The following is a 12,031-nucleotide window of genomic DNA, read 5'->3' on the forward strand; positions in this document are numbered from 1 at the left end:
AAGAGAAGAGAAGAGAAGAGAAGAGAAGAGAAGAGAAGAGAAGAGAAGAGAAGAGAAGAGAAGAGAAAAAGAAAAGAAAAGAAAAGAAAAGAAAAGAAAAGAAAAGAAAAGAAAAGAAAAGAAAAGAAAAGAAAAGAAAAGAAAAGAAAAGAAAAGAAAAGAAAAGAAAAGAAAAGAAAAGAAAGGAAAGGAAAGGAAAGGAAAGGAAAGGAAAGGAAAGGAAAGGAAAGGAAAGGAAAGGAAAGGAAAGGAAAGGAAAGGAAAGGAAAGGAAAGAAAAGAAAAGAAAAGAAAAGAAAAGAAAAGAAAAGAAAAGAAAAGAAAAGAAAAGAAAAGAAAAGAAAAGAAAAGAAAAGAAAAGAAAAGAAAAGAAAAGAAAGGAAAGGAAAGGAAAGGAAAGGAAAAGAAAAGAAAAGAAAAGAAAAGAAAAGAAAAGAAAAGAAAAGAAAAGAAAAGAAAAGAAAAGAAAAGAAAGAAAAGAAAAAAAAGAAAAGAAAAAAAAGAAAAGAGGAGAAAAGGGAAAGGGAAAGGAAAGGCAACAGGAAAGGCAAAAGGAAAATTAAAGAGGAAAAGGGGTTAAGAAAAAGAGAAAGGGGAAAGGGAAAAGGCAAAGGAGTTAAAGGAAAGGAAAAATAAAATGGGAAAGGGAAAAGAAAAAAGGAAAGGGAAAAGAGTAAAAGGGAAAGGAAAATAGAAAAAGGCAAAGGAAAAAGAAGAAGGGAAAAGCAAAGGAGAAGGAGAAGGAGGTCTCCACGTGCCCTCCTCACCCGAGCAGCCTCTGGCTCCTTTCCCAGGCTGCCCCGGGCCCAGCCCGGCAGTTCTGGGCTCCCTCAGCAGATGGTGGTGCTGCACTGCTCATCCTCTGCCTCCTCTCCACCTGCCGGGAAAGTCATTTCCAGGCCCAGGCATTCAATTCTCCGCTCACGAAACACATTTAAAGGCTTCAGCTCCTGCTCTAATGCTCACCCAGGGAGTTTCTGGGCAGGACGTTCTCATCTCACCTCCTTGGCAATGGTTTTGGGCCAGGCAGGAGCAGACAAACGGCCTCAGTGGCAGATTTATGTGCCAAGGGAGGAAAGGTGAATATGTTCGGGATTTGTTTCCCCTCCCCGCCGTAAATCTCTGTGTCCCAAACGAATGATGGAATCACTTTTGGGGTTTAGAAAAGAAATCATGGGGCAAAGTGTCAAAAGTTTAAGGAAACAGAAATGATGGAATAAAAGAGATCCCGCTGTGAGTGGCCTTTGCAGCAGCTCCCCTGTGCCTGGAGATGAATTTCCAGTCAGCTCTGCCTGGTTGATCCAAGAACTGTCTCCCTGCCCCTGCAGGTAGAACAGACAGGGAGAGGCCGTGGGGAGGTGCCCCACTGGCAGAATCCCCTGGGAGGAGGAGAGGGGGGACCACAAAGAGCTGAACATCCCCCAGAGCTCTGAGAAAGCTCCAGGGTTTGGGGTTTGGGTGCCTGGGGCCAGCCCAGGGGTGGATGAGAGCTGGAGAGCTGGGGACAAACACTCCCAGCTCCCTCCCTCCCGCCCCCAGCCCAGTGCCCTGCCCTGCTGACGCAGAGCAGAGCCAGCTGCAGGGCTCAGGGACACTGGTTTGAGGTTCCAATTAGATCTCCGTGGACCAGGGACACTCCCATCCTCTCCTGAGAACAGGGAACCATAAATCCAGGGAGGATTCATCCACCAGGGCAGCGGCTGCGGCTCCCATGGGTGACAGGGTAAGGGACCATTTTCCTCTGCTCCCCACACCAGGTTTGCAGGGAGAGGGGCCAGGGTTTGTGCTGGAGGTGTTAATCTACATGTCTATATTGCCTCTACTCCCTTCCTCTTCCTCTCTCTCTCATTTTTGCATCTCTGTGTTCTTCTCTGGCGTTAATTCTGTTATTTGCTGTTTACTTGGAGGCACTGGGAGAACCAGCCCTGTTTCCCAGCTCGGTGACACTCACGTTTGACGATAAAGCATTTGGAGTGTTTGCTTTTCATAATTAAAAACTGATATCTGTCACTGCCTGGGATTCCAGGAAACCACAGGGTTTTTTGGGATTAGGGATAGTTCGGGCTCAGCTCCATTAATTTTGCCACTCAGCCCCTTGTTCTCGAGAGCTGTGAGAGCATTAATGGTTAATTGGTTGGCTTAATGCAAGCTTCTGATGGGTATTTTTGGTGTGAGCAGTGTTCCCTCAGCCCTGATCTCCCTCACTTACATCAGGCTTTGAAGTCCTGGATCTTGCCCTGACATTTCAATTAGGTCAGATAAAAAGACACGGAAGGTAAAATGAATTTCCTTTGAGGCCGAATTTAACCTCCAAAGAACAAACACGGAATAAAAGATGTCAGGATTACCTCAGATAAGCTGGAGGCTCGATCTGTGCCTGGAGTCTCTGGGAGGAGACCAAAAGGATGCCTTGAAGCAGGTACAAGACGTCTCAGGAGAGGGAAAATGGTTGGAGCACCACTCCAGCTGTGAATTTAAAAGCAAGCCTGATGAAAACACGGGCTTTGATAGCGAGGCTGGTGGTCCCAGCTCCTGGGGAAAGCACACAGGTTCTGGGAATGGCACCCAGCTCCTGGGGAAGGCACACAGGTTGTGGGAATGGCATCCAGCTCCTGGGGAAGGCACACAGGTTCTGGGAATGGCACCCAGCTCCTGGGGAAAGCACACAGGTTCTGGGAATGGCACCCAGCTCCTGGGGAAGGCACACAGGTTCTGGGAATGGCACCCAGCTCCTGGGGAAGGCACACAGGTTCTGGGAATGGCACCCAGCTCCTGGGGAAAGCACACAGGTTCTGGGAATGGCACCCAGCTCCCAGGGAAAGCACACAGGTTCTGGGAATGGCACCCAGCTCCTGGGGAAAGCACACAGGTTCTGGGAATGGCACCCAGCTCCTGGGGAAGGCACACAGGTTCTGGGAATGGCACCCAGCTCCTGGGGAAAGCACACAGGTTCTGGGAATGGCACCCAGCTCCTGGGGAAGGCACACAGGTTCTGGGAATGGCACCCAGCTCCTGGGGAAAGCACACAGGTTCTGGGAATGGCACCCAGCTCCTGGGGAAAGCACACAGGTTCTGGGAATGGCACCCAGCTCCCAGGGAAAGCACACAGGTTCTGGGAATGGCACCCAGCTCCCAGGGAAAGCACACAGGTTCTGGGAATGGCACCCAGCTCCTGGGGCCACACTCGGTGCCCCTGGGAGCTGCTTTCCCGAGGGAGCAGCCGTGAGCTGTGGGAGGTGTGACCCGGAGTGTTCTCTTTAAAGGTGCTCAGAGCCCCTCACCCCTGAGCCCAGGAGCCCCCCGGAGCCCTGGCCATGCCCCTGGCTGTGCCCTCGGCCCCCCAGCACCCCCCCCAGCGCTGGCTGGCCCAGAGCAGGGGGTCCCCGAGGCTGGTGCTGGTGGTGGTGTTCGTGGCACTGCTGCTGGACAACATGCTGCTGACCGTCGTGGGTAGGGGGGCTCTGGGGGGGCTGCCCGGAGGGGACCGGGCTGGGTCCTTGGGGGGGGCTGCTCGGGGGTGCAGTGTGGGGTTGGGTTCTTTGGGGGCTGCTCAGGGGACTCTTGGGGGGCTGTCTTGGGGGTACAGCGAGGGGATGGGTCCTTCAGGGGTTGCCTTGGGGGTATGGAGAGGGGATGAGTCCTTCAGGGGTTGTCTTGGGGGCACAAAGAGAGGATGGGTCCTTCAGGGGTTGTCTTGGGGGCACAAAGAGGGGAAGGGTCCTTCAGGGGTTGCCTTGGGAGCACAGAGAGGGGATGAGTCCTTCAGGGGTTGTCTTGGGGGCACAGAGAGGGGATGGGTCCTTCAGGGGTTGCCTTGGGGGCACAGAGAGGGGATGGGTCCTTCAGGGGTTGCCTTGGGAGTACAGCAAGGGGATGAGTCCTTTCAGGGGTTGTCTTGGGGGCACAGAGAGGGGATGGGTCCTTCAGGGGTTGTCTTGGGGGCACAGAGAGGGGATGAGTCCTTCAGGGGTTGCCTTGGGGGCACAGAGAGGGGATGGGTCCTTCAGGGGTTGTCTTGGGGGTACAGAGAGGTGATGAGTCCTTGGGGGGCTGTCCCGGGGTTTCGGCTGCTCTGTGGGTCTCTGGGCAATGCCAGCGGGGTCCCTGCTCAGGGCTGGGTGCTGGGAGCTCAGCTTGGCTCTGTGCTGAGCCAGGAAACAGAGAAAAATCCCCAACTAATCCCTTCCCTGGCTTCTCCCCCAGTGCCCATCGTCCCCACCTTCCTCTACGCCACCGAGTACGAAGGTGCCAACAGCTCCGTGGCCACAGCCCAGCCCGAGCCAGCTCCTCCAGCCTTGAAGGCTCCTCTTTTCTCCTCCCTGTTCTCCTACTTTGGCAACACCACGGTGCCTGTCCGGGGCTCTGACAGCCCCCCAGAGGTGCCCAGTGGGACGGAGAGCAGCCTCCCAGCACGGCCCCCCAGCAGCCCCCCTGCACCCCCCAGGGGCTGCCCGGAGGGGGACGATTTCCTCACCAGGGAGAACGTCCGTGTGGGGCTGCTCTTTGCCTCCAAGGCTCTGGTCCAGCTGCTGGTCAACCCCTGCGTGGGCCTCCTGACCAACAGGTAGGTCACAGAGCCGGGTTTGTGGCCCCTCAGGGACAGGCAGGAACAGCCACGGGGCTGAGCTGCTGCAGCTGTGGGATTAGAGGAACTGGGGAGAATGTATCCCTGAAAATAGCAGGAATTGTACCTGTTCTGAAAGCCTGCATGTGGTTTGTGAGTTTGTATCACGATATCAACCTCACTAATGCTCTCCTCAGGTGCTGGCAGGTGCTGTTTGGTGCCAGTAAGCACCAAGCAAACAAACACAGCCTCCCAGCCCGCCATGGTATAATGTTGTTTTCAGATCTCCTTGGCCTGTGTCTCCTGCAGACACTGTGAGCTGAGCTGGGCTGGGAGAGCAGAGCCATGGCTTTGGGTGGGCTCTGCAGGGGGGCACTGGGTGCTCCCCTGACCAGCCCTCAGGGGCTCACCCACCCGTTCAGGAGACACTTCCCAGCCCACAGAGAGCTGTGTGTTAAGGCTGGGCAGCGAAGCCACTTGTCAAAGCTCCCTCTGAGCTGGTGTCTCTTTTTTCCCCTTCCAGGATAGGATACCACATCCCCATGTTCGTGGGGTTCTCCATCATGTTCCTCTCCACAGTCAGTGAGTATTGCCCTTCCCTCTGCCCTTCCCTGGCACCAGGAAATCCTTTGGGCTGTGCCCTCCCCGCTGTCCCCGTGGAGGAGAAAGGAGGGAGAGCAGAGCAACCCAGAACGGAGTGACGAGAAAGGACGAGGAGCCCTCTGCCCCTTTGCCCCCTCCAGCGCCCAAAGTGGTGCCAGCTGAGGCCAGTCTCACCCTCTGCAGGGTTTTCAGGCCCAGCCTGATGCAGCTCTCCCCTCTCCCTGCAGTGTTTGCTTTCTCAGGCACCTACACCCTGCTGTTCATCGCCCGGGCCCTCCAAGGCGTGGGCTCCTCCTTCTCATCAGTGGCAGGTAAATGTTTGAGCTTTGTCCCTGTGTCAGCTCCCCCTGTCTGGGTTCAGTTGTCATCCTCCTCCTCCTCCTCCTCACTGGGCCTGCCTGGCTGGTGCCAATGGGGCACCCCAAAAGAGAGGAGCCCACCCGAATGGAACCACATGTCCTGTGCTCTCTCCCCGCTCCCAGGGCTGGGAATGCTGGCCAGCGTGTACACAGACGACTCTGAGAGGGGCAGTGCCATGGGCATCGCCCTGGGAGGCCTGGCCTTGGGCGTGCTGAGTAAGGACACCTTGATCCCAGTGGGATTTATGACAGCACCTCCATCCTGGATGTGCCTCTTCCCCGTCCCATGGGCTCGGCTGGATGTCCTGCTCCCTCCCCCTGCCCTCCCTCTGTGGGACCTGACACCTTCCAACCACATTTTTCCCCCCAAAAACACCCAGAGAGGGCAGCTGGGGACGGTGGCACTGCCCTGCTGTGACACAGCCTCTCCCCTGCAGTCGGGGCACCCTTCGGGAGCGTCATGTACGAATTCGCCGGGAAATCCTCTCCCTTCCTGGTGCTGGCATTCCTCGCTCTCTTGGATGGAGGTGAGAGGCCAAATGGTTTTTACCTGCCAAAAAACCCCACCAAAAACCAACATGTGAAAAGGTTTCAGTGTGGGTGTTCTGGGGAGGGTCTGAGAGAAGGAAGAACGTGAACACAGGGCGGGTGACACCAGCAGCACTGGTTGTTCTGTTAGTGCTGAATCCCATGTTTTCCGTCTCCAGATGATTGACACAGCAATGTGTAAGAATTAATCCCCCATTACTTAATGAACCCCCCAATTGCTTTCATGGCTTGAAAGGCACGTTCAGCAAAGCTCTCTGAGCTGTGAGTTCTTTGGCAAGGCTTTCCTGTCTGCAGCCTCTTCATGCCACGAAGGAATCAGGCTTTGCCAGCATAAACGGTGTCCTGTGCTTCCTCCCATCGCTGTGTCAGAGATAAAGAGCCTTCCCAGTGCCACAGCAAAGTCACAGGCAGCAGGAATGTGCCTTTTCCGTGGGAAGTACTGAGCTAATTAAATCACAGTCCCAGTTACCATCTTTGCCCTGATGTGAGGCGAGATATCTGTAATGAGGCGTGTAAGAGCTTCTGAAAAACAAAATGTAGGCCTCATACGTACCAGACTTTCTGGTTTAATCCCATTCTTTTCCATATCCAATTCCAGTCATGCTCTGGTGGCCTCTCCCAGCTGGCAGCCAGGTGAGAGCATTTGCACTTTTGACTGTTCAGGGGTTGACAAAACCCTTCCAACACACTCCACTCCAGGCAGTTCTGGTGCTCCCTCCCACCTCCTGCCCTACCCCAGACACAGTTCCTGCATCCCTGGGGGTTCTGCTGGGGGAAAGGGTGGAGCTGAGGGAGAAGCCAGAGGGGAGAAGGAGGATTGAGGGGGTGTTGTCTCCCCAGCCCTGCAGCTGTGCATCCTGCAGCCCTCCAGGATCTGCCCGGAGGTGAGTACAGCCCTGGGCACACCTGAGCGCTGCCAGGTGAGGGAGGGGGCAGTGCCCAGGGCCAGGTGAGGGCACACGCAGCCCCCAGCCCACGGAACCCCCTTGGACACCCCGCAGAGCACCAAGGCCACCCCAATGTCCACCCTGCTGCGGGACCCCTACATCCTGGTGGCTGCAGGTAAAGGTGGAGGCTGGCACACGCTGAGCCCCCCTGAGTAAAGATTCCCTGCTTGAGACAGCAGCAAAAGTAAGGGCTCAAATGGAGCATTTCTGCCTTTTCTCCCCACCAGGAGCCCTCTGCTTCTCCAACATGGGGGTGGCCATGCTGGAGCCCACCCTGCCCATCTGGATGATGCAGACCATGTGCTCCCCACAGTGGCAGCTCGGTAGGTCTCGTGCTTTGCAGCCTCCACTGCTGAGCCTTGGGGGAGTTTAGAATCACGGGATCACTGGGGAAAGACCTCCCAGGTCACCGAGTCCAGCCTGTGACCCGTCCCTGCCGCGTCAACCGGCCCGGAGCACCGAGTGCCACGTCCAGTTTTCTCTTGGACACAGCTCCAGGGATCGAAGAACCACGTCCTGCTCGGGCACTGTGAGCTGGAGTGAAACATCTTTTATATCATTCCAAAAAAAAAAAAAGAAGAAAACATACGACCTCACACACGGGGGGCCAGCGACCCCAGGCTGTGCTTCGCTCCAGTTCCAGCTGGAAATTCCTCAGCGGCGGCTGCACGATGTTATTGAAAAAAACTGCACGGAACCAGGCTCCCCAGAAGGGCAATAACGGGGAGGAGAGGCTGTTTGGGAAGCCTGTGGAAGCCCATCTTCTGCAGGGCGGATAATGGGCTCGTGCTGGGCCGCAGTGGTGGAGGCCAGATGGGCTTTGCAGGGGCTGCTCCGAGTGAAACGAGCCCGCTCAGGGCGTCCCAGGCAGGGCAGGGCAGGACCTGCTGCTTACCAGCTGCCTGGAAAATGGGATGTGGAGATAACACCGCCTGTGTTTGCTGCAGAAGGAAAAGCTAATGGTTATAAAACCCAATTGGCGGAGGAACGACCCCGGGGGTGCCCCGGGCTGCACTTAGATCCCAAATTGGATTCTAGGCTGGGAGCAGGGGGTGGTGAGATTGCTCCTGATCAAATTATCCTCTGGGCAGGCAGGAACATCCATCCAGTAAAAGCAGATGATGCTTCTTTTGAGCAAGGATGGGTGAGGGGGGAGCAGCACCCAAAGATTCTGGCGGTGGGAGGAAGGGGCAGAACACAGGGGAAAAGAACTCAGGGCTGCCCTGTCACCACTGAGCCCCAGGGGAACCTTTGAGGTGACTTAGAGCACCCAGAGGTCAGCAGCCAGCAGAGAAAATCCCAAATACATTCCCTGAGATGTTTGGGTACCTGAGATTTGAGAGCAGCTTGGATTTAGACACAGTCCAGCAACAAACTACCACCTCACGTGCTGTTCTGAGCCCAGGAGGGTTCTCTGTTTATCTCCTTCAGTTCACCCACTCCCATAAACTCTGGGAAAACAACCCTGGAGAGCTTGGACTAAACCTGCAGGATTAACCATGTTCTGTAGCTCTTAGAGAGAGGAGAGAAAATTAAACACAAATCAGTGAGTTCCAACAAGGAAGTTGTCCCAGGGAAATGGAGCTGATCAGTTTTATTTATAGTCAGCGGGAGAGTATATGAAAAATAAACAACTGGTAAAGCAGCAGGCAGAGCAAATATTTAATTTTGAGCTGCATAATGATCCCTGAGCTTTTTACTTAAGCAGTTGTTTTATTCCTCTTTATTTAGCAGATGAAAAGCAGAAGGCAAAGGGGGAAAGGGGGAGGAGGGAGAAACTGTGGCAGGAGGGTGTTCAGGTGCCTGGCCTGGCTCGGGACATTCTCCCAGTGAGGGAATGACAATTGTGCAAATGCCCTGTGTTTTCTTGGGGGTGACACACTGTGTTCAACTCCTTCCCTCTCCCAGGGCTGGCATTCCTCCCTGCCAGCATATCCTACCTCGTCGGCACCAACCTCTTCGGGATCCTGGCCAACAGGATGGGGCGGTGAGTGGGACACCAGAGGTTTTGGCTCAGCCCAGCCCATCCTGGCTGGAATTTCAGCGGGAATTTCAACCCGTGGTGCTGTGCAGGCTGAGAACTCCTGCCCTGTCCCCCCGCTGCAGGTGGCTGTGCTCCATGATCGGGATGGCTGTGGTGGGAGTCAGCCTCCTCTGTGTGAGTACCTGAGGGGGAATCCGAGGCCTCTCCAGAGGACAATCAGCAGGGACTGAGCTGGGCTCCGGCCCTGGCACGGAAAGATGGGCAGTGGTTGCGCCGGTGTGTCGGTTTTGGAGGTCTGAGAAAGCTTCTGCAGATCTTAAGGCTGAGAGAGTTGGGATTGGTGAGCCTGGAAAAGGCTTTGGGGTGGCCAAATTGTGGCCCTCCAGTGCCTGAAGGAGCTGAAAGGTAGGGAGAGACTTTTTACAGGGGCCAGGGCGAGGGGGAATGGCCTCCCACTGACAGAGGGGAGGTTCAGATCAGAGAGTGGGAAGAAATTCTGCCCTGTGAGGGTGGGGAGGCCCTGGCACAGGTTGCCCAGAGAAGCTGTGGCTGCCCCTGGATCCCTGGAAGTGTCCAAGGGTAGGCTAGGGCAACCTGGGCTAGTGGGAGGTGTCCCCACTCATGGCAGGGGGGTGGGATGGGATGAGCTTTAAGGTCCCTCCCAGCCCGGACCATTCCATGATTCCCTGATCTACTCCACGTCTCTCCTCTCAAAGGTACCTCTGGCCACAAACATTTACGGGCTCATCGGCCCCAACGCTGGGCTGGGCTTTGCCATAGGTAAGCTGGGCTTTGCTGCAGGTAAGCTGGGCTTTGCTCTAGGTAAGCTGGGCTTTGCCATAGGTAAGCTGGGCTTTGCTCTAGGTAAGCTGGGCTTTGCCATAAGTAAGTTGGGCTTTGCCATAGGTAAGCTGGGCTTTGCCATAGGTAAGCTGGGCTTTGCTGTAGGTAAGTTGGGCTTTGCAATAGGTAAGCTGGGCTTTGCCATAGGTAAGCTGGGCTTTGCCATAGGTAAGTTGGGTTTTGCCACAGGTAAATTGGGCTTTGCCATAAGTAAGTTGGGCTTTGCCACAGGTAAGCTGGGCTTTGCCGTAGGTAAGTTGGGCTTTGCTGTAGGTAAGTTGGGCATTGCCATAGGTAAGTTGGGCTTTGCTCTAGGTAAGCTGGGCTTTGCCATAGGTAAGTTGGGCTTTGCCATAGGTAAGCTGGGCTTTGCTGTAGGTAAGCTGGGCTTTGCTGTAGGTAAGCTGGGCTTTGCCATAGGTAAGTTGGGCTTTGCCGTAGGTAAGCTGGGCTTTGCCATAGGTAAGTTGGGCTTTGCCGTAGGTAAGCTGGGCTTTGCTGTAGGTAAGTTGGGCATTGCCATAGGTAAGTTGGGCTTTGCTGTAGGTAAGCTGGGCTTTGCTCTAGGTAAGCTGGGCTTTGCTGTAGGTAAGCTGAGGGGTGCTCAGGCTGCTCCAAGGCTCTCTCCCCAGGAGCAGCAGTGCCTGACCAGCCCCTCCTTGCTCCGGGCAGGAATGGTGGACTCCTCCATGATGCCCATCATGGGTTACCTGGTGGACCTGCGCCACACCTCCGTCTACGGCACCGTCTACGCCATCGCTGACGTGGCCTTTTGCATGGGCTTTGCCGTTGGTAGATGCTCTTCTTTTCCTTTTTTTTTTTTTAAAAAACAAACAAACCTCCAAACTTTTTAAACATTCTTTGCCATTATTTTGTTGTGGTTTTTTTTTTTTTTTTTTAATATGAAATACTCGCTGATTTGTAGTATTAGAACCACACGGTAAGTTAATAGTAATTATTATTATTTGGATTATCTCAGAGTACACTCACAGCAGTGAGGGAGCTCTTACTCACAGGGGGACTGCTGGGTGTGTGTCTCACTCTGGTTATCACTCCCTTTCCTCCACACAACCACCGAGTCCACCACAGGTCCCCTCCAAACCTCCTGCTCTCTGGGATTTTTATCCCTTTTGGACATTTCAACGTGCAGGTCCCTCCACGGCGGGGGCCATCGTCGGAGCCATCGGCTTCCCCTGGCTGATGGTCGCCATCGGAGTGACCAACCTGGCCTACGCCCCGCTCTGCTGGTGCCTGCGCAGCCCCCCCGCCAAGGAGGAGAAGATGGTCAGTTTAGGGGGGTCTTATTGGAGTAGAGGGGGGTCACGACCCAGAGATTTGGGGGAGGTAAGAATAAATTCGCTAGGGATTGCGTCTTCTGGGTTGGGTGCCGCTCTGCCCTCAAAAAGGGACAAAAATCTCGGATAAAAGCAGGTGAGTTTAGAGGGTCCTTCCCTTAACTCTCTCTCTTAACTTGTATTCCCTGGGGAGCGGTTGGTAACTCCTGTTAAGTGTTCAAATTAATCACAAGTTTTACCAAAGCAGGATTTCTCCTCTCCTCCACCCAGGCAATCCTGAGCCAGGAGTGCCCCATGCAACCCAAAAGCTACACCGGGCAGAAGCCCCTGCGGGAATTCCCTCTCTCGGAGGACAGTGACGTGGAGGAGGAGAACGTGGAATAGCCAGTGCAAGGATGTGTGCCCTGCATGAAAACCAATATTATGGTTACAAACACAGATTCTACGAGCAGTGTCTGTATCAACCTGCCCTGGAGAACAGCTTTGTCCCAGGCACAGCCTGCCCGTGCCAGAGGAGAACATCAACATCTCTCCCACTGTCCCGGGGCTTTGTGAATGTCTTTCAAGCACTGACTGCTCCTGAGAGAAAATGGAGGGGGGAAAAAAAGAAAAAAGAAAATTATATCAGCTCTGGGAGATTTCTCCAGATCCTGCTCTAAACCCCAGGATGAAGCTGTTCTGTAACAACAGGGCACAATCCATCACAGGGCACAGTGCCACCGCCTGTGAAGATGTCACTGTAATGTCAGTGCTCCACGCTCCTCTGGAGACACTAAAACCCACCTCCATTTCTTTTTGCTGTAGCTCCATGTGTCGTGCTGTTTCCGTGCTGCCCAGAGCTGCCTGTGTGTCCTTCCCGACGTACATTAAACGAATTCATTTGTTTGG

The 12,031-nt window shown here is 54.5% G+C and overlaps 1 protein-coding gene across 1 annotated transcript; it reads left to right on the forward strand.

Moving 5' to 3' along the window:
• The first annotated feature begins 3,293 nt into the window (after nt 1-3,293).
• SLC18A1 (solute carrier family 18 member A1) lies at nt 3,294-11,921 on the forward strand. The gene is made up of 15 exons (XM_032712616.1): nt 3,294-3,449; nt 4,203-4,563; nt 5,087-5,145; nt 5,394-5,477; nt 5,649-5,741; nt 5,963-6,052; nt 6,915-6,958; nt 7,076-7,136; nt 7,249-7,344; nt 8,930-9,008; nt 9,128-9,179; nt 9,722-9,785; nt 10,521-10,640; nt 10,999-11,132; nt 11,414-11,921. Exons 1-15 carry the CDS (start codon nt 3,314-3,316, stop codon nt 11,525-11,527), a joined length of 1,587 nt encoding a protein of 528 aa, XP_032568507.1. The 5' UTR covers nt 3,294-3,313; the 3' UTR covers nt 11,528-11,921.
• Nucleotides 11,922-12,031: the final 110 nt, after the last annotated feature.

Source organism: Chiroxiphia lanceolata, chromosome 28 (assembly GCF_009829145.1).
Source record: "Chiroxiphia lanceolata isolate bChiLan1 chromosome 28, bChiLan1.pri, whole genome shotgun sequence".
Classification (NCBI taxonomy): domain Eukaryota; kingdom Metazoa; phylum Chordata; class Aves; order Passeriformes; family Pipridae; genus Chiroxiphia; species Chiroxiphia lanceolata.